Source organism: Coenobita brevimanus, chromosome 57 (assembly GCF_032717465.1).
Source record: "Coenobita brevimanus isolate Jiangsu-jjx chromosome 57, ASM3271746v2, whole genome shotgun sequence".
Classification (NCBI taxonomy): domain Eukaryota; kingdom Metazoa; phylum Arthropoda; class Malacostraca; order Decapoda; family Coenobitidae; genus Coenobita; species Coenobita brevimanus.
Genome location: NC_137010.1, coordinates 50,654,216 through 50,676,388, shown reverse-complemented (window position 1 = coordinate 50,676,388; position 22,173 = coordinate 50,654,216). Strand labels below are relative to the sequence as shown.

Sequence of the window (22,173 nt, the reverse complement as noted above, 5' to 3'; positions counted from 1 at the left end):
TCCGGCAAAAAAACGCGAATACTCTACCCGTGACCTTAAATGACCCAGATCTGAATTTTGACCCCCCCTAAAGCAATCCTTGAGTCATCCTGATTCAGAATAGATATGGGTCTAGGGGTAACTGGCCCTTGGTTTGGGCGTGACTGAAGGACAAAAAACAACGCGGCTCTTTTAGGTCTATAGATGCCGACACGTGCTGCCACGTGATTGATCGGCCAAGACCACGCGATGGAAGGTGTGTGACTATCTCACTGGTGGAATGAGTTAGTCCACCGATGTTTGCGATCATCCGTATGTTGGAAGAACTTGCAAATCTTCCACTTGTGAGTTGATTGTAAGTTTCGTTTGGAATATGTAAAGTGTTTCCAGAAACATGAGTCTACATGGGTCTTTCTTTCGAGGTGCTGACGGTTAAGGGAGGTAGTATGATTAGTTTTGTAGTGATTTTTATTGGTCTTATCTGTTGGTGACATGTGAGACGCCTTGACAATTTAGTCCTCGTCATTTCTATGTAGGTATGAGGCTCACAGTCCTTACTTGTGCAAGTCCGTCGGTAGATGACGTGGTCTTCTTGCATGGGAGTACTTTTTACTGCAGGCCTGTTCTTGAGTAGTAGATGGCAGGTTTTGCAGGTCTTGTATTAAGTGACTGGCTCGATACTTTTCTTAGGATCTGTGCATTTGGCATTTTTATGAATGATATTTTTCATTATTTCCTCGTCAGTTTTATACTCTGTAGTCATGTAATTTCGGTAGTAGAAAGTGATTTTTTTCGTTACTGAGAGAAGGAGCGCAGTAGCTCGAGTACCATATGTTAACTGCCCGCTTTACTACGTCTTCCACGTTGCTTTTCCAATATCCATTGTTGACGAGATCTTGCGCAAGTCTTTCCAGCTCTGAATGAACACTGCTCCATGAGGAACAGTGGATGAGGGTACGGTGGAGCGGAAATATCGCTGAGAGCCATTGAGACATGCACCTTTATTGGATGATTTTACATAGACTGCAGTCGTGAATCCAGAGTCGCGGGTGGTCACTAGGACATCAAGGAAGGGGAAGCGGCCATGGGTAGACTCTTCGAAGGCGAAATTTAGGCCAGAGGCGTCGATGGGATGATGTCTGAAGTTCTAAAGTTCTTGGATGTCCTTTATTCTAACGAAATTGTCGTCACATAGCAAATCGAGCTCAACTCACTCACTCAATGGCTGGCACACTGAAAAGACCTCTACTCCATCTGCTCCTGACCTTGTTCAGTCTCGTTGCTCCAGAGTATGTCAGTTATTTTGTGGACTTACGCTCTGGTATAGAGGAGCAATTTTTCATATTTAACGAAGTTTGGAGCACTTTCGAGGCTGTCATCAGTACTGGTGTGGATTTTGTGCCAGTTAAGGAGTTTTTGCATGAATTCTGCTTCTAATGTAGGAGAACATTTTAACGATTTACCAAGAGTTGGAGCTTTGAGGACTCTGCCGTTTTTACTCCTGGGACTTTAAGTGCTCAAGCCTGGACTTTAACTCCGAAATAAAAGAACATTTTCCTAGTTTTTCCGAGCTCTGGGCACTTTGGACTTTGCCAAATTTACTACTATTGATCTATGAATAAATAAAGGCAACTCTGGCTGAACTTTGTATCTCTCTTGTGTTGTTCACGAAGGTGTCTCGGTTGGCCCTAGAAGATAACTGCCTGTTGTACGACGCCGAACCCTGCGGGCAGTGCCACAAGGGGGAGGGGGATGATTAGCCCCTGGTTATAGGAGGCAGGCTGTCAGGGCTGTGTTTATCATCAGTAGGGATAGGCTTTCCAGTGACGTAGGTCCTCTCCCTGTTTGTGGAGAAACCCACACCCTCTTTAGTGGGGGACAGGTTGGGGGGCCTGTTAGTTCAAGGGAATAGGAAGGACTACAGGGAACTATAGGTATCCCGTAGGGCTGACCTCACGGCACCTTCAACTGTTGGTTGAGAGATGTTTGAGGATGGCCAGAACAAAAATTAAATTTCCCAAGTCCCTACTGAAAAATACCAAAGTTAAACTGCTAGAAATCCTGTCATGCCATCAAGTCTATGCCACAAGGATAATTACAATAGATCGTGGGTACATTGTTCTTATTTTCAAGGATGAGGACATTGGCAATATCTTCAAAGACGAATGCCACACTGCACTCACCGAACATGAATTTAACTCAGTGGCGTTTCCTGAAGTACAGGCAAAGAAAACAATCATCTTCAGAATAGATGACTATGTTTACCAAAATGAAGAGCAAAACATTGCTGATGAAATAATGATAAAAAATGCATGGGCTGAACATAAAGTAGAAAAAGTAATCAAATTTCCCACATTCAACATCTTGAAAGGTAGTCTTTAAAAAGAGAGTATGTGCAGAGAAGGCCTTGTATAGTGGAAAAATAATGTACTATCACAGAAAACCCTCCTCACCAAATAAAGAGGGAGACTTACACACAAATAACAACTTGTATGAGACGCTATACATTAGATCATCCTACCTCCAGATGTCCTATACCTAAAGACTACAAAGTTTGTTCGGAATGTGTCACAGAAGGTCACATTTGGAAAGACTGCAAGTCATCCACTAAGTGCTGTAAAAACTGTAAAGAAAACCGTAGGACCTTGGCTATGAAATGTACCAAAAGGAAGGAGCCAATAAAAAATTAACGCAGTCAACAAGAAACTACAGCCAAACCCAAAACAATCCAAACTGCTACATATGCAGATGTAGCAATTAGCCCCGTTAAACAAGAACACAATGGTCTTAATCATGATGTGTATGTTCGAGGCTCACTTAGCAAACATGGCAGAACCAGGAACTTACAGCCAAAAATGAAACATCAGGCTTGAAATGCAATTTACTTCAGTATGTGGCGCCAGAAACTCCTCCATTAAGGAAAATTTTCAATTTAATGACATTTGTCACATCACCTGCTCCTCAGGAGAGAGCCCAGGACAGCAAAAAGACACCATGTAATCAACATGATCGTGGAGAACAAGAAAACCAGCAAGAAAATTAAAAGCAAATTAGCAGTACTGAAGAGGTATCTAGAGATGACATCGGGCTTCGTATTATGGCATCTGAAAAAAGAAACTTCCCTAAAGGACACGTTACAAAGACAGTGTTAATCGCAAAAATCACAGCGTCATCGAAGATGAACTCATAAAATTAATCGCCAACAATGAGGTAGACCTAAAAAGCTGTTTTAAAATAGTTGGTGACAGCACATTCCGTAAAACAATATCTGGATTAATAAGACCTTGACTCAGAAGATCTTCTCAGTAAGCGTAATCATGATCAACGACACGATTAAAATCATACAACACAATGTCCTTCAATGGGAGAATACAAAACATGAATTGACTAATACTTATAAAACTTTAAACCCTGGCATTATCGAATTAAACAGCACTGGAACTAAACTGACTAATCAGCCAAATATACATGACAATGTAACATACAATGAGAACACTAGCGAAGAACTGAGCGCTAGATCAGCCATATTAATTAAGAAACACCTGAAACAAAAAATGGATGATGACTTCATTACAGACATTATTAAAACTGAAACAGCTTTAGGGCTCATCAGTATCCCAACTATACATACTTACCACCGAGAAGACCATTTTTACAATATCCTGATATTCATAAGTTCATTAACAGTAATATTCTACTAGCCTATATAATAGAGAACTAACACGCTAAACATCCATTTCTAGGACATAACGCTACAAATAAAGAATGGGGGGGGGGGCTGAAAAGACAAGATACCAACAAATTAATACACAAAAGTCCAAATTTTCCAACTTTTGTAAGAGTCAATTCAGCCTCCACGCTTGACACTGTCTTGCCCAATAACAAAACTTACCGTAATATAACACGGTCTCCTGGGTTACTAACAACTTCAGACCACATCCCATTATTAGCAACCATTTCTGTAAGACCCATCACAGAACCTACCTCTTCATCCTTAAATTAGGCCACTGCAGATTTATTTAGACATTTTATAGAGAATAATCTACATGGAGATTTATCTCTAGAGGGAAAGGAAATAAAAGACATCGTTGGAGCAGTGGAATAATACAGTAACAGCTGCCATGAAAATGACCATACCACAGACACGTCAAAGAACAATAGTAAAATGAATGATGTCAAGAGCTGTTAAATTTATACCGATACCTTATAGAAGGCTGTATGAAGATGCAAAAATAGCAGGATGGACTTAATACAGACTATTAAGATAAAATATTTGAAAAGGAAATTAGCACAAGAATGTAGAAACCAAGCTGAAGAGAACTGGGAGGAGAAAATGCAGTCTTACTGATTTATACAAACAACCAAAATAATTCTGGAAATCAGTGAAAAATAAAAACATGACACAAAAATACTACTACTGGATACCATATAGACGAACACAATATTAAGATTTTTGGTGGACCGGAACAAGAAAAGCTTTTCTTTACTACCTGGGAAAAGCATTTGAAATAAATGAGGAAGAAAACGAGAATTTCGATTTAGACCACGAGAATTTGATCAAAGACATTCTAAGAGCAAACCTGGAGAGAACCCAACCATTCACCTACATACAGCAGATACAAACAGTTTCGTTGACAATAACGTCGCAACAAGATGAATTGCATTTAATGAGTTAACTATTATGTAATTAAAAGCACCAAGACTAATTCCCAGGTATGAGCGGCATAAATAAAAAGGTTATAGAAGAACTACCTCCTAAAGCGAAAAGATGGCTTCTTGAGATTTTCCACCGGATACTTCCTTAACAAATTGAAAATAGCATTGACTGAAGGGATTCCAAAACCAAAACCAATAAATCTTGTTAATATGCAGTGAATTATTGCCCGAACTCACTGTTAGAGGTGCCGGGTAAACAGATAGAGAGGAGTATATCTAAAAGACTTACATACTGTTTAGAGGAACACAACACTATTCCACCATCTCAACATGGTTTCAGGAATCTAAGAGGAACTTCTACTGCACTAGCTATAATTTATGAAAAAATAAACGACTCTCAGCAAAAAAGAACAATGCTGTGTACAGTACAGTAGTACTGAGAGATGTGCAAAAGCCATTTGATAAGGTCTGGCATATAGGGTTGATGTATAAAATTCTCCATTTAAATCTTCCTGACTATATGCATAAAACATTACGTGACTTCCTATGTGACAGAGAAGCAAAAAAAAATGTTAAATAACTAGTTAGGAGAATCATTCAAGCTCCAAAGAGGTGTGCCTCAAGTTAGCGTTCTCGCACCAAAATTTTATAGTATTTATTCAAGTGATACGCCTCCTCCAAACCCATCCAACTTAAATATACAGTTTGCAGATGATATTGCACAAATGACTACGTATCCGGGGAAGTGACGGTACTTAACGGCCCAAAAAGTAGTAGAAAAAAATACAAAAACTAAATATGTATTGTACGAAACAAAATGGAAAATTAAAACAAACCAAAGTAAGTTGACAATTATTTCAATGGCTGAACAGGACAGAGGAAGTAATTGTCGAAGGTGAAATAATACCATACTTGAACAAAGGAAAAGTTTTGGGGCTAACTTTAACAGAGGTATCAATCAACACACAAAAGAAATCGTGGTGAAAGGACATCAAGAATTAAAAGAACTGAGAACACTCCGTAACTTACCAGAAAAACAGGAACTGCATTTAATGAAAACTCATATTGTACCCATCATTGAATATCCAACTGTACCACTTGTAACCACTAATAAAACCAACATGCGTAAACTATAAGGAGTGCAAAATGAAGCACTGAGATTCGTATACAATGAGAGCTACCCATATCGATGAAACACTCGGGAGTTATATGAATCAGCCAAAGTATTACCACTAAATATTATATAATCGAGCTAAACTAGAATAGCAAAAACTAGCACAAACACGTGACATAAATTCTGTAAATCTTTCTAACGAACTAAACGAAAAGGATCATGGTTGGTTCCCGTCGGCACCTACGGTGACCGGTAGGGATCCTCCAGATGGAATTTATCTGGCTTAATTAACAGATGTTTACATATGTAAATATGGATGATCAAGACTGCGAGTATGAGAGTCACAAAGATGAATGGACTATACTACTGAACTGATATGCAGAGTGAATGTCATAATGAATGTGAAAATAAGGAAAGTGATAGATACAGTATGAAGAATGAGTGAGAACCATATTAAGGATGCAGGAAAGAGTGTTTGATTGGGAGGACAGCATGAATGAGGCATGCGTGTTCGGTAAGGTAATATGCATGACATTACCTACAAAAGTGTGACTGACAGTAGCGGTAAAACTGGCGCAGTCTTGAATGCCAGGTCATTAATGAAAAAATGTTAAAGAATTGTAGAAAGAAAGAAATAGATAAAAAAAATAATGATAATGATAAATAAAATTAAATAAAATAAAAATAAAATAAAAGATAAAAACTGAAATATAAAAAATACATATTTAAAAATTATGCATCAATCAGATCTCCAGTTACCAAGCATCAAAGCTAAGCCTCCTGAAGACAGTAGTACCTGGTGCACAAAGGAGAAATAGGAGGAAAAAATCAGTATAAACAATGAATAAAAATAGGCCACCACCTATTAAACCTCAAACTCATCATATTTCCTACTGATTCTTCTACTAAATGTTTTCTTTCCAACTTACGAGTTACGGCTGACGCCACTCGTTCACCAGCGCTGCTGCCGCCGCAGCCACCAGATTGGTCTGAAGATGTTTCCAGGAAGGAATGAAACGTCACCAAGAACACTAACATTTGGACAGCTACTCAGTCAGAAGTTTAAATGAAAACGAACGTAGCTTAGCCAGACGTATCGAAAGCACTGAACAGATATTAAATAATGCAGAAACAGCAGTTGCATTCAATCTCGTTCACTTACAAGAATAATCTATATCTATCTATCTATCTATCTATCTATCGATAGCTATGTGTGTGTGTGTGTGTGTGTTGCAAATGAAGTACTAGGTAGGGTAGTGGATATCACAGTGCCCACGCCTTTAGTGAAAGAAGGTAAGGTTTGGCTATTGCCTGTACTGTTGTTTGCTGATGATACTGTATTGTTGCATGAGGATGAATGGAAGGTGCAAAACATAGTGCATAAGTTTGCAAGTATGTGTAAGAAGCGAATTCTGAAAGTGAATGTAGCTAAGAGTAACTATGTGGTGTCTGAGATAAATGAAGACACGGAGTGTACAGTCAGGTTGGATTCCTTCAAATAGCTGAGTAATGTGATGAGTAAGAATGCAGATGAATGAAAAGGTACAGCAGGGAATACAGGTTGCTTGTTCACTGAAAGCAATGGGAAGGAATAAGGAAATGAGCATGATAGGTCACTGCAAGACAGCTGTTTAATCCCTACTTTGACGCATGGAAGTGAAGCTTTGACCTCGTTGGAAATACACAAGTAAGAGTGAGAGCAATGGAAATGAATTACCTGAGAGAAACATGTGGAGTTACAAGGAAAGACTACAGACAAACGAGGGAGTGAAGGCGCACGGTGGTGCTGATGTGGTTGTACTAGGAAATATTAGAAATATTTTCAGATTATATGACCACGGGAGAGGATGAAGAGTGAGAGACTGACTAGGGGGGTGTATGTAAGTGAGGTGGTGGGGGCAGAGGGAGGGAAGGTTGAGGATGAAATGGAGGGATGGGGTGTGGAAAAGAATATGAGAGGTGGGGGGGGGGTGAGACGGAGAGAGGGCGGACAGACGGCAGAGGTAATGTGGACATGGAGGCGATTCGCTTGCAGCCAGCCCTTACGAGATTAATGCGCCTGGCGATAGATTCACATAGCCCCTGCTACCCTGCTGTCCCCGAGAATGTTACTAGTCAACTAAAGTGGACAGGCTTTGAAGAAGAGGAAATGTGAGGGATTATAAGGCGCACAAACTAATTAATCGTATTATGTAAAGAAAACTCTCCTATCTTACCCGTGCATTAATAGGTTAGGCGTAATAGTCTGGGTTTGTGTAGCTTTTTCGCGTTTCAGTTTTGCCATGGTGAGGTTAGACGGGCGGTTCTTTCGGCTGTTCTCGTAAGTTAGATCTAGGAAAGATCGGGTTTGTTAGAATAAGTTTATTTCGGGTTTTATATTCTTTCACAAAATCTATGCGTGTTTAAACCCTACATTTTCCCATCTTCTTCAAAGTCCTTTTGATGGCTATTAAAGATTGTCGGGGAGGCAGGAGGTATAATTACGAAAAAAGGTATTTCCCCAGAGCATGGATATTAATACTGCAATTACCATGAAGAACTAGTCAGACAAAATCGATTTTTGTAATGTTGAAAGCGAGTGCCATTTTTTTCAGTCGTGGTCTCACACTCCGCCTGTTCACACCTAGAGCTGAAATAGAACTTGGATTGTAAATTTATCGGTTAAGTGTCGTAGTCTAAGGGAATGTTTGGGTGTTGTTCTTACTCCCCCCTCCCCCACCACCACCACAGTCTTGGGCATGGAACACATGTGGATGGACTGCTGAGGACATGCGGGACTGGATCAAGACCTCTCTGGGCCCCACCCTGGAGGCCGCCGGCATGAGGAGGCTACAGTTGATGGTGGATGATTTCAATAGGGACACGCTGCCTTGGTATGTCCAGCCGGTGAGTACACGGGTCATTGTGGCTGCGGTAGTGTGGTGTTTGTACTATACGTGTGTAGCAGTTGTTTGGTTGTGGTTGTGTGAAGTAACTGGATGGCTGTAGATCTCGGGGTGAAGGGGAGTTGTAGCTAGATAACTGATTGTGAGATGACTGAATGATTATACGACTGTGGGTGTGTGGTAGTTTAAGGGTTTGTAGATGTGTGGAAGTTGGATGGTTGTACTGTGGTTGTGCAATGGTCAGATGGTTGTGGTTGGTATGTTCTGGTTAGGTAACAGCTGTGTGGTAAATGGGTGGCTGTAGGCTGTAGGTGAGGAGTAGATGGTGATGAAAGGCGGTTAAAAGGATGGCTCGAATTTTCCGTGAGTACCTGTGAAAAATGAGTAATAAGGATTGGGAGATGAATGGGTAAGTGGATGGATGTTTGGTGGATGGCTGAATGACGGCTGAGGTGGGTGAGTCATGTGTTGATGGATGGTTTATACTTTAAAGGGGAAAAAAAAGAAGCAAGAGAGACGAAATAAATATTGCATTGCCTTCCACCTCAGGTGATTTGTGAAACAGAGAGCAAAAAAAAAAAAAAAAAAAAATAGAAACATTAACTTAGCTTCCACGTCAGAGGTTTAGAAACGATAATATCGAGAAAAGGAAAGAAAATTCATTTGAGAGAGAGAGAGAGAGAGAGAGAGAAAGGTATGGGCGAAGGGAGGGATAGAAGGATAATGACAATGAAACAGTAAGAATGCATAATAAGGCAAAGTCTGTCTGCCCCTCCACCTGCAGATGCTGGAAGACCCTGATGCAGCACAGTACATCGACGGTACAGCGGTGCACTGGTACTCAGACCAGTGGGTAGACGCATCGGTGCTCGACGAAACACAGGCACTTTTCCCTGATAAATACATCCTGCATACTGAGGCTTGTGAAGGTAAGGGACGCAGAGAAGTGAAAGTTTTGACACAGCAGACGTTGGGCCTCGGGTAGAGGGTCTTATACTTGACCAGATGTAGAAACATTAAATTAAAAAAAGGAAAGGGGGGGGGGGACGGGAACGATGAAAGAATACTAAATTGATATGTTAAGTGAATGGTATTATGGAACAAAAAGAAGAAGAAGAAGGAAAAGAAGACGAGAAGAAGAAGAAAAGAGGAGAAGGAGAAAAGGAGAAAGGGAGAAAAGGAGGAGGAGGAGGAGGAGGAGGAGGAGGAGGAGGAGGAGAGGAGAGGAGAGGAGAGGAGAGGAGGAGGAGGAGAAAAAGAAGAGGGAAGGAGAAGGGTACGAAGCAAGAGGAGAAGACGACGAGGAGGAGGACGACGACGAGGAAGAGGAGAACAAGAAGGAAAAAGGGAAAAGAAGAAGAGGGCGAAGAAGATAGAGAGGAAGAACAAGAGGGAGGAGAAAAGGAAAGGAAGGAGAGAAAATTAAGAAGAAGAGGAAGATTAAAAAGAAGCGGAGGAGGAGAAAAAAAAGGAAGAAGAAGAAGAAAAAGAGGAGGAAGAGGAGAAGAAAGGAGAAGAAAAAGAAGTAGCGAGAAGAAAAAGAAGAGAGAAGAAGGAAAAGAGGAAGAAGAGAGGAAAAGAAGAAGACAATGATCATCATCTTCATGGTTGTCGACTCAGCTTATTTCTTTTAGAGCAAGGAATATAGGCAGCCAAATAAACAAATAATAAAAATCCAAGTGAAGACAAAACCAGCCTTGTCAATTAGTGGGGGTGACTGTAGGCAGATTAGATAAAAAGACAAAGTATATCTATCTGTCGCCAGACGTCCTAACCTCGTATGGGGTGGCCACAAACAAATCGCCTCCATGTCGCCCTGTGCCCCACCATTTCACTGCCCTGCTCCAAGCTCACACTCCCTCTCTCATATTCCTCTCCATTCCATCCCTCCATCTTATCCTTGGCCTCCACCTCACTCACATACACTCTCCTCATCAGTTTCTCACTTTCCATCCTCTCCACATGGCCAAACCACCTCAGTGTGTTTCTCCTAACGCTTCCTATCACATTCACATCCACACCACAACGCTCCTTCACATTCTCATTTGTCAGTCTGTCTCTCCACATGACTCCACAGGCTCTTCTCAAATAACTCATTTCCACTGCTCTCACTCTTGACTTGTGTCCTTCCAACAAGGTCCAAGTTTCACTTCCATACGTTAGAGTTGGTACCACAATGCTGTCATGTAGTAACTTCTTCACTTCCATGCTCACTTCCCTGTTTCTTATCACTGCTTCCAAGGAACCAGCAACCTTTCTTCCTTGCTGTACCCTTTCAAGCACTTCACCCTCCAAACTTCCATCCTCCCTCATCACACTCCCCATGTACTTAAACGCACTCACATTTTCCATTTCCTCCTCAACCAACCTCATTGTACATTCACTGACTTCACTTCTCTCAAAGACCATCACTTTACTCTTCCCTACATTCACCTTTAGATTCCGTTTCCTACACACTCTCCCAAACTCATCCACCAAGCCTTGCAGCTCCCCTTCGTCTTCACTTAACAACACAGTATCATCTGCAAACAACAGTACAGGGAGTTTCCAAACACTGCCCTCTCTCATTAGCTGAGCTCAAACATGCACTGCCTTACCTTGTATCTCTTTTATAACCCTATCCATATACAGACTGAACAACCATGGAGACATGACACATCACTGTTTCAGTCCAACCATTAAGTACAAAAATTCACTCAGTTCACTATCCACACGCACTGCACCCTTACCACCCCCATACATACTCTTCACGGCATTCAACAACTTCCCATCTACTCCTTAAATTCTTAATACTTTCCACAATCCTTGTCTATCCACCCTGTTATATGCTTTCTCCAAAATTAAAAGTAATAAAAATCTACACCAAAAATATATCTCCTCTCGGTGAATCTTACGAAGGAGAGGTAAACGAAAATTAATTATGATATATAAACAGATAAATAAATAATTATCAAGAAGGAGCACTCGGAGAGTACAACACCCACCCTCAATATCTGGTCTACAGGCCAAAGATTTGAATTTGTCTCGTGACCATGACCGAATGATTACTATCAAAATCGGAATCCCCCTATCTTACGTAACCCTTAACCCTTCCACAGAATTTAGTTCAGTTCACATCAAAACTGAGTGGATGTTGCCCAGATACCTTGGCATTTGACCTTTTCCTGTTACCTTGATCTTTGACTGGTTGTTCCCTATATCGAATTCTTTTATCCTTGTTATAACTTGAAATGTTCCGCAAAGTTTAGTCTAAATTGAATAAAAACTGTTTAAGTTGGCCTTGTCCTGTGACACTGGCCTTTGACTGATTCTCAAAATTGAACCCCTTTGTCCCTTGCCTGACATTTAATCTTTCCACCAAGCTTGGCCCGTCATCTCAAAACTGTTTGGACTGGTCTTGCCCTGTCACCTTGATATTTGACTTTTCCCCCTAACCTTGACCCATATCTGATTGTTCTCAAAGGCAAATCATATTATTTTCGCTTATTTTCATTTCTTCCACAAGGTTTAATCGAAACTGGATGGAAACTGTTTAACTTGACATTGCTCTGTGACCATGACCTTTGATCTGTTGTTTCATGAACAATAGGCTTATTCCTTTCACCGAGTTTGGTTAAAATCGGATCAAAACTGAGTTATATTGTTGATACACACACACACACACACACACACACATACACACATACAATGGTCGATCTTTGACCTGCCCTGTGACCCTGATCTTCGACTGATTGTTCCCAAAATTGAATCACTATATTCTTGCCTTACCCTCAGCATTTCTTTCAAGTTTAGTCCACACTGCATAATAACTGTTTAAGTTGATTTTGGTAGCTTAACGTTTGACCTAGCTAAGTGACCTTGACCTCTGACCTCTTGTCCTCAAAAACAATAGATCTGCTCATTGGATGACCCTCCACCCTTGCTTCGCGACTGCTGGTGTAATAAAGATATGACAGGAATCGAGGTCGTCCTTGGAGTATTATGAACTGGTCCTGAGAGTGATGTAGCCACAAAAGAATCAAGAAATGATAAAAGGAGAAATCGCAAAAAAAAAAAAAAAAAATGAATTGAACCGCAAGGGTTAGGTAGATGGAAGAACGACATAGAAAGAGAGAGAGAGAGAGAGAGAGAGAGAGAGAGAGAGAGAGAGAGAGAGAGAGAGAGAGACCTAATACAGGTGGTCCATGTTCTTGAACATGCGACTGAAAAGTAGCTTAATTCTATGGGTCCAGTGTTGGCCTTGCTACCACAAGACGACTTTATTCATCCTGGGAAGGATCTGCAGTAGTGAAATTTAATGAAGGATGTACTTAATTTGAACAGTCTCCCCTAAACTGAAAAATCGTCTGAGGGTGGCCTGAATGAAAAAGGCGTCATCGGATCCAAGTGGTTAACCCTTAGGGGATTTGGGAAATAAAGGTTATAGTCTTGTTACTACTAAGCGATTTTATACCCATCAGCAGTCCCCCCACCTCTCCTTCGCTTGCCAATAGTCTCCAATAACACAGATAGAACTTAAAAAAAAAAAAATCAAACGCTTCACTCTTGCTTCCGGCAGGCAATTTTATTCAGACGGGAGTGGCTTCTCCTCCTATACGGGTACTGGTAGCCTGAGTCTTGTGCCCAGCCCCCTACTAATGCCCCACCCTCTTCCAGCTCTAGATGTTGCTGATTGGCTGAGATAATTATTCTTCTTATTTACATAATAATGAGCCGTACTACGAAATAGTATCATATTATTTACTTTTATTTTGTATTCATTTCTGTATGACAAAGGAAGCACTAAAATATGCTAACTGAATCAAAATCAGTTTGAAAAGAACGAACTTATAATCCCAATCAGGTCTTTTTCCACTTTTACCAAACTTGATTACATGACACTTGTCCACATTGAATTCCATTTGCCATGTATTACTCCATTCATGAAGTTTATTTAATTCTTCTTGTAGCTCTTTACAAGAGTCTGCGTTAGTAATTCTCCTTTGTATTTTTGCATCATCTGCAAACATATTCAGATAGCTCTCATTTCCAGTGTTACTGTTTATATCATTTATATACACTAAAAACATGATTGGTGCCAGCACTGAACCCTGTGGTACTCCACTAGTCACTTCTTTCCATGATGAGTAGTCTCCTCTTAGTACTGTCCTCATTTCTCTTTTTATGAGAAAGTCTTGCATCCAACAAAACAGTTTGCCTCGAATTCCTCCTTGATGGTACAGTTTCCATAAAAGTCTTTGGTGTGGTACTGTGTCAAAAGCTTTCTTGAAATCTAAATAGATACTGTCCACCCATCCTTCCCTTTCCTGTATTGTGTTTGTTACTCTGTCATAGTAGCTCAACAGATTAGTAACACATGATTTTCCTTTTCTGAAACCAAACTGTCTTTCTGTTATCATACTGTGTTCTTCTAGATGATTTACCCAAGCTTTTCTTATAAGCTTTTCAAATACCTTGCTTACAACACTGGTCGGTAGTTGAGTGGATTTTGTCTATTTCCTTTCTTGAATAAGGGGACAATATTTGCTTTTTTCCAAGTATCAGGTAGTTTACCTTGACTCAAGGATTTCTTGAAAATTAAAAATAATGGTATACTTAACTCCTTTGTACGTTCTCGTAGTACCCAACATGAAATTTCATCAGGACCACTTGCTTTTCCTCTGTTTAATCTACTTAACTCCTCCTGTATTACTTTTTCTGCTATTTGTATATCTGGTAGTATGTGTGGACATGCATGTTCCACATACTCCCTCTCAAAAATTTTTTCTTCTGTATAAACTAATTGGAAATTCTTATTTAGTGCTTCACAAATATCTTTCTCTTGTGTATAAGTGATTCCCTCGTCCGTAATGGATTGCATTATATCTTTTACTTTAGTTTTGCTTCTGATATAGCTGTAAAACAGCTTTGGTTGATCACTACTTTTATTTATTATATCCTCCTCAAACTGTTTTTGGGCTTCCCTCCTTATTCTTATATAATCGTTTCTTGCCTGTTTGTAATTATTATACGCCCTTTCACTACTGTGTCTTCTGTATCTACTCCACAACAAATCTCTGTATTGAACCATTTCTGTATTTTCTTATCTGCTTCTTTGTGCTGTGGGATGTACTCCTGGACTCCTATTTCATAAAATTAACAGAATTTTTTATATACAGCATTTAAATCTTGTCCTCAAAGCTCATTTTCCCAATCAACTTCTAAGAAATACTTCTTTAGGTCTTGATAATTTCCCTTTTTATAGTTTAGTCTCTTTTTGTAACTGTCATTGCTGTTAACTATGTCATATCCTATCCTGAAGTTATAATTTAGTACTGTATGATCGCTTTTGCCGAGTGGAGGGTGATATATTAAACTGTCAATATCATTTTCTTGCCTAGTAAATATTAGATCTAGCACTGAAGGTACATCAAGTCCTCTTTTTCTGGTGGTTTCCCTCACATGTTGTGTTAGGAAAAGCTCTTGCACGACATCCAGGAGCTTTTGGTCCCAACAGCTTTCTTGGCTATTTATATCTAGAGTATTCCAATTTATATTTGTATTAAAATCCCCAGTTAGTATAATTCTTTCCGATTTCTCTTCCATTTTATGTAGTAATGATCTTAAACTCTGAATTGTACTCTCTGCCAGGTCCTCATATTCATCTCTTTCCCATGTGTTTGATCTGGGTGGCATGTACAAAGTGGCTACAATTACTTTCCCTTCAGATGTGTTGATCTCTACTGCAATCAGTTCTACTTGTGATGGTATATTTAGTTTTATTTCATTGACTTTTAGATTTTTTTTAGTTAATATTATAATTCCTCCTCCTTTTTTTAAATTTCTGTCTCTTCTCTGTGTGTGTGTGTGTGTGTGTGTGTGTGTGTGTGTGTGTGTGTGTGTGTGTGTGTGTGTGTGTGTGTGTAACGCCGGAAAATTTTTATCCCACCGTTATTGTTCATCAGTGTAACGCCAGATATTTAATCTTACCAGTGTTACCAGTGTAATGGTCGGAAATTGGATTTCCCACCGTTGTTGGTTCTGTGCAACTTACTCGTTGATAATACAAATGGTACTCGACTTAGTCTCCCCTCAATGACTGATAGAATATTCACCTCAGTAAAAACAAAGGGGGGGTAGTACTTCGACTTTGTATAATAAAGGTTAATTGTTTAACAGATAGTTTTGGTAGCGTCTGTAGTTTGGCCGAGTCAAGAATATGTCAGTACCACGTGTGTTCGTCGTTCCCAAAGCGGAGGAATCTTGAACTGGAAGGGGAGTGAGTTATGCGTGAGAGGACATAATTCCCTTGAGTGGGTATAAAAATGACATATACTTAACTTTAATAATTCTATACTGGTTAATCAACAGACATTTTGAATTACATGACCTTTAGTCATATGTAATAGGGTTGTAAATTAAAACCATGGTTTGGGCGAACATCATACAATATTGTCACCAAGCGAAACAAGTGAAATATTCAAGAGATTTCTGAGGTCATCATACCTCACTCTTTATTATCGGTTATTCTTGGGCTCGTCAATAACCTCAAGACTGGGACATTTATTGGCATGAATTGTCTTTTCGGGCTGACATAGCCTCGAACCAAAAAGAATAATCACTCGTGTTCTATTTCGTCTGTTTGGTATAATCTCATCATACAATTCACTAATAATTCACAATCACTATCAATTCATAATCATTAATATTTCATAATCATCATTAATGCATAATCACCAAAAATACATAATCACTCGGGCTTGTTTAGCCTCGTGGAACAACTCAAAAATTACATTTTTTGCTCACAACCACTAAGTTCCCTTCAACGCTCCCAATTTTTCTAACATATTAATATATGAGAAAGAAAACGGTTGATGAGTTTGAATTCGCCTTTCCGTTACATGACCACATTAATTTTCAAAATTCTATACCCTATCTACAAAAAAAATAAAGTTCACCTGATTGATTCATAATACCATTTCTATTACATTCAGTTTATAAACTATTCATGGGTAGTGTAAGTGTGTGTGTACGACAAGTCTATGGGCAATATCACATGATGGCCTCGTGTGCGCACACCCCGACGTCACGGTGTCTGTGAACTGAATCAACGTCTGTTACCCACCAGGGCTTGGCAACGAATCTCTACGTTAAGCTTTTAACAACATTACTTCATGTGGTTCACGACAAGTAAGGATTAAACAAGCAAGGTGGGGGGGGTAGAAAGGAGGAATGTGTACAGCTCACCTGAACCACCAGGGCTTGGTAACGAATGTGGCACGTCGGACACCAAGGGTCGCCACTGCTAGATCAAATGAGATTGTGTTTTTGCGATATGGTGGGTTTTAATTCTCTTCACGATTTATATAATAGTGTACACATGACGTTAGGACTTTTGATTGAATTGGGGAAAATTTGGGATTCAATCCTTACTACATTTAAATACTGAATTTACTGCCATCCCACCTTGAGTTTGGGGTAGCTTATGCCATCTAGTGACGGCTAAGGCAAGCGGAACTATATGGTCCTCACAAATTACATTATTTTGGCCTTTTTTTACTATTAATCTTACATATTTGGGTTCTAGCAGCTTCATTAGTATGCATTTCACAACAATGATACGGAAAGAATTGCATACCCAGTATTATTCTGTTTAAGGTTTAAACTTGGCGCCCGGCAACAACGCACAAGCAAGGGGAAGGTTGCACGCATCTGTTATACTCTACCAGATGGATGAATTTCCATAGCTCAACACTCACAATTACATCACCCATGCATAGATACAGAGATGTATACATATAAAAATAAAATTAACCCTACATCAGTCATTAACATATGAACTACTACTTAGGACAGGAATTTATAGTCTAGTATTCAGATTACACCCTATCTAACTTAGAAATTACAGTACCTCTAAACCTATACATGAATACTAAATTTGTGGCACTACATGTGTGTATGTGGATACCAAATCCGAGTATAGGGAAAAATGTCAAAACACTAATTTCTTTGTAGAATGTATACCTTTTTATTTTCATAGAGGGAACTTTCATTACTTTACAAATCTTTCAGGCTGATGACGTTCCTTGGTACTTTTTCCCAACATCCTTTACTACAAAACATATTTCCTAGTTAAATGGAAAAGATATCATTGCAGTTAAGCGGTTAAGTAAAAGCATTGTTGCTTCGATCAGCGAGAGCACCTGAAATGTACAGTATACTCGACGCTGGCTCGGCAAGACTGTGGGCCTGTGTTTTCCCTCATCGAACTCGGGCCGGTGGGTGTGTGGGCGGGGCCAAGGGGGGGTGGGGGCACAAGAGACTCTGGCTAACGCTACCAGTATAGTAAGGACTAAAACAATCTTCAGTAACCCTTACCCTTTCAGTACAATGATTTTCTGTAGTTTATTCATATTCTCTTAGAGTTATATTATTTAGCCTCGGACAGCGGATTTAGTAGGGAAAGGGTTAATGAAGGCTATATAACCCCTCCGTTTAAGTCTCCCCTAAGGTAACATAATCGTTTACACAACAATAAGATATTTAAAAAACATCAGTGTGATCAGACAGTTAAATGCCTTGATAAATCTAAACTACTTTATTTCCCTATCACCTATTTTTTTTTTTTTTTTTTTTAAGCAACCGCCATGCTGACGCTTATATTTGCCTAGAAGTGGTTTGCTACCTCTATGGTTTATTCGCTTTTACTTAGCAGAGATATTCATCCTTGTGTAGCGTATATCTCAAAGCTCAATGGCAGAATAAAACATTGCTATGGCTCTGCATCCGAGTGTTGATCTCTTGTCACAGCTCAGCATTCAAGATGGAGAAATGGCAATTTTATGCCTAGGTGGAGTGAACAGAGTATTCATGTTTAAAATAATCTTCATTAACCCTCCTACGACTTGAATAATCTTACCTACCGGTATTTTACTTTTGCTACCACCATTATTTAAGTGGCAAGGTGGTGGCCGCCACCATCCACTAACCTGCTGTAGTACTGCCTTTAGGGTACATTAGTGTAACCCAGGAAATCATTTATTATGCTGAGTGGTATCCATGAAACCAACTGACGCTTGGTGACCTAGTGGGGTGACCTAGTGGGGTGGGTTACAGTGCTCCAACTAGAGGGAGCCCACTAGAGTTTACATCCAAAAGGTGGTCTGGGTTTATTGCTCACATAATGCCTCTCAGGGAAGAGCGAGGATGGTTACCCTAGCCTTAACCCCTCTGTGGCCGTGTCTCCGGAAAGTGTTGGGACCCAGTAGCCAGTGCTGGCACCATTTTTATAAATTTCGAAAATTGATTTTTTTTTTCTTTACCAAGTTGAAGAGATGTGCGATTTTTAGTTTCCTGAACCCATCCTGTGCTTTGCAATGATGCGCGGAAAAGAAAAAAAAAATCATACCCGCCAGTGAAAACTAAGCAGAGGCTCGACAAAACATCGCACTAAGAAAATAATATCCACATTTTCGCCCCCTCAAAAGTTCAGTGGCTCTGATGTGGTTGGAAATGACTAGATATGTGTATTGCGAACAAAATCAGCACATCATATGGGAAGCTTCTTAAAAAATATATTTATTTTGCATTTTTTTCACATTTTATGTTTGTTGTGTTTCTGCAAGTATCGAGTTATTTTTTGTAGTCTGGGTGGTTTATTTTGTGTCTAAAGAGAGGCGAGAGATGCTATTTTCGGACTATAACCAGATAAGGTGCTCCTTTGTGTGTGCATGCTGAGCCGCAGCGGCTAACATTCGATACGACCCGTGATTAGCCAATATCCGTAGAATACAATGTCTGCTCACGAGCCGCCCAGGAGCGAAAGAAAACGAGCCAGCTCCCGGGTGAAAACGTCACACTCTCCTCTCGTCTGCCACGTCCCAGCCCATACCTTACATGGTTACACCCTACAATGTCTCATTCTTTCCTACCATACCTTAACATGTACCTGCACATTGTCAGAAATGATGCAAATAAAGAATTTATGAATTTAGAGCCAAACAATTAACTGGTTTTGGTCATAGCATGCTCATATCATTTTATAAGCTTGGAAGCAGTATTTAAGGATATTGATTAGAAAATTGGTTTGTCATACTTAAAGTTCATTGAATATGAATCTCTCTCTCTCTCTCTCTCTCTCTCTCTCTCTCTCTCTCTCTCTCTCTCTCTCTCTCTCTCTCAAGCAGTCAGATTTTTATACATCTTTTTATCAGTTTTCTGTTTACTCATTTTGTTTACAGTTTTTCTGGATGATTATTTTTTTTTAGCACTCGCATTCTAAAAAGCATACGACAGCGATCAAAATAAATTACTTCATAAGGCAGAGCAACACATTCAGCAGTTTGTCTGGCTAGATTGTGGGCAATGGCTTTTCCAGGTTGTAGGGCTTTAGCTCCATGATGACAAATAAATAACTCTTTCATTGTTTTAAATTTTTCTATGAATTCAGAGCTAGGTTTCATCAAATTTTCATATCTCTTGTTAATTGCACCAATCCATGTGTCTTCTTTGATTGATGCCTTTGAACCGATGTACTCATATTGAGGAAATTTATGAACTAAGAATCCACCAAAATATGCTAGGCATCCATCTCCTGTTGCTGTTAACCATCGGGTTAAGTCACATCTCGGAAAATATAGTTCACTTGTGAGGTCAAAATGCAACAAGGAGAAAAAAATGATTTTGTGAACATGTCAGCAAGATCATTTCCCAGCTTCAGTGATGAGCATGATCCACTGTCTGAGGATGGCGAAAAAAATCTCCAGCGTGAACTGATGCTGTTTGCAATGGTGTTCTGCTTGTCAGATGAAGACGATGAAGCAGAGGCAGAGGGTATGGGCAAGGAAAATATTTCAGACAACTTGGATTTAGAAGTTAAAGGGTTGAAAGAAGTTATTAAGGAAGAAGGCCTAGCCTGGCATATTTTGGTGGATTCTTAGTTCATAAATGTCCTCAGTATGGCTACCTCGGTTCAAAGGCATCAAACATAGAAGACACATGGATTTGTGCAATTAGCACGGGAAATGAAAAATTGATGAAACTTAGCTTTGAATTCCTAGAAAAATTTAAAACAATGGAAATGTTATTTGTCATCATGGAGTTAAAGTCACTGCCCACAATCTTGGTGAATTTGTTTCTCTGCCTTATGAAGTAATTAATATTTTGTTCGCTGTCGTATGTTTTTTAGAATGCGTGTACTGAATATAAAAATCATTTCATTCAGAAAATCTAAAAAAAATTAGTAAACTCATAAGATGATAAATAGATGTATAAATATACTGACTGACTGATTGCAAGAGAGAGAGATTCATGTTCAATTATCTTTTAAGTGTTACGAGATAATTTTCTAGTCCATATGCTTAAACACTGTTTCAAAGCTTAATGATAAGAGCAAGGTATGACAGAAACCAATAAAGAGTTTGGCTAGAGATTAGTATGCTATTTATTTGCCTCTTTTCTGACATAATAGGCAACCACATGTTAAGATATGATAGGAAAAAGAGAAAAATTTTACTGTGTAACAACGTAAGGTATGAGCTGGGACGCGGGAGAGGAGAGTGTGACCAAGTAATACACAGTCGTCTCACGCTTGGTTCAAATTTTGTAGCAGTCCGCGCATGACGTCACGTGGTCCCGCACCTGTCAGTTGGCTCGGGGCGGTAGTGCTGATGAGGTGCGTCTCCCCTCAGTCTCTTCTGACTCGTGCGGGAATTTCAGACGTGCGGCATTTGAAAACAATGCCAGTTTAAATGCGAATTAATTTCCGAAGCTAAAGAGGTCAAAATTAGATTCAAAGTTTACCTTTCTCAAAGAAAATTAAAGATAATAAAGTTTTATAAAACGATGAGTGACGTTTGAAGATTATTATCCAACCACCGTGTACACGTACGTCCGCATGTTGTGATATAGTACATGTCTGCATTTACCTCAAATGTCACTCATCGTTTTATTAAACTTTATAATCAACTTTAATTTTCTTTGATAATGGTAAACTTTTAAAGCTAACTTTGACCTCTTTAGCTTTGGAAATTATTCCATATTTAAACTGGCTGCTTATATTGCAAGCAAATTACAAATATATGCGTTAAAATAAGAAGAGCTGTAGATTTACCACACTCCTCAGTGTTGCATAAACCAATGAGCAGCTTCCCGATGTCACTAACCAAAGAAAAACTGCCACTCTTCACCAGATTATTTAATTTTCGACATCAAAGTCGGTCTACTAAACTTCGTTCATTTTATGTACCCTCTGTGTCACCAGAAGGAAGGGAGAAATTATAACATTATTTTAGTCACTGCTACAAGGAAGCGAGGCTGTATTATAGTCAAGAATAATAAAGAAATGGTGAGCTGAGTCTACCATCTCGGTTTGGGGACGGTTATTATTCTCTCCTTCCTTAATTATCGATAAGCTTTATTTTACATCCATTTCATGTATTTGTCAATCAAAACAAAAATAAACCGTGTTATGAGAAACAAGTAACAATTCTTCATTAAGAAATATTAGCACGACACGGCTGAAGATCGTACGTTAGGATTATAAACAATAACAAACTCACG

General features: G+C 39.4%; 1 protein-coding gene across 1 annotated transcript in view; it reads left to right on the top strand.

Annotated features, from left to right (window-relative positions):
* Window positions 1–22,173, top strand: part of LOC145401993 (putative glucosylceramidase 4) — a 175,090-nt gene that overhangs the window by 132,033 nt on the left and 20,884 nt on the right. Inside the window, exons 8-9 of the mRNA XM_080274093.1 lie at window positions 8,480–8,635; window positions 9,419–9,563. Of these exons, the coding sequence (XP_080130219.1) occupies window positions 8,480–8,635; window positions 9,419–9,563 (301 nt within the window). The remainder of the gene's footprint in view (window positions 1–8,479; window positions 8,636–9,418; window positions 9,564–22,173) is intronic.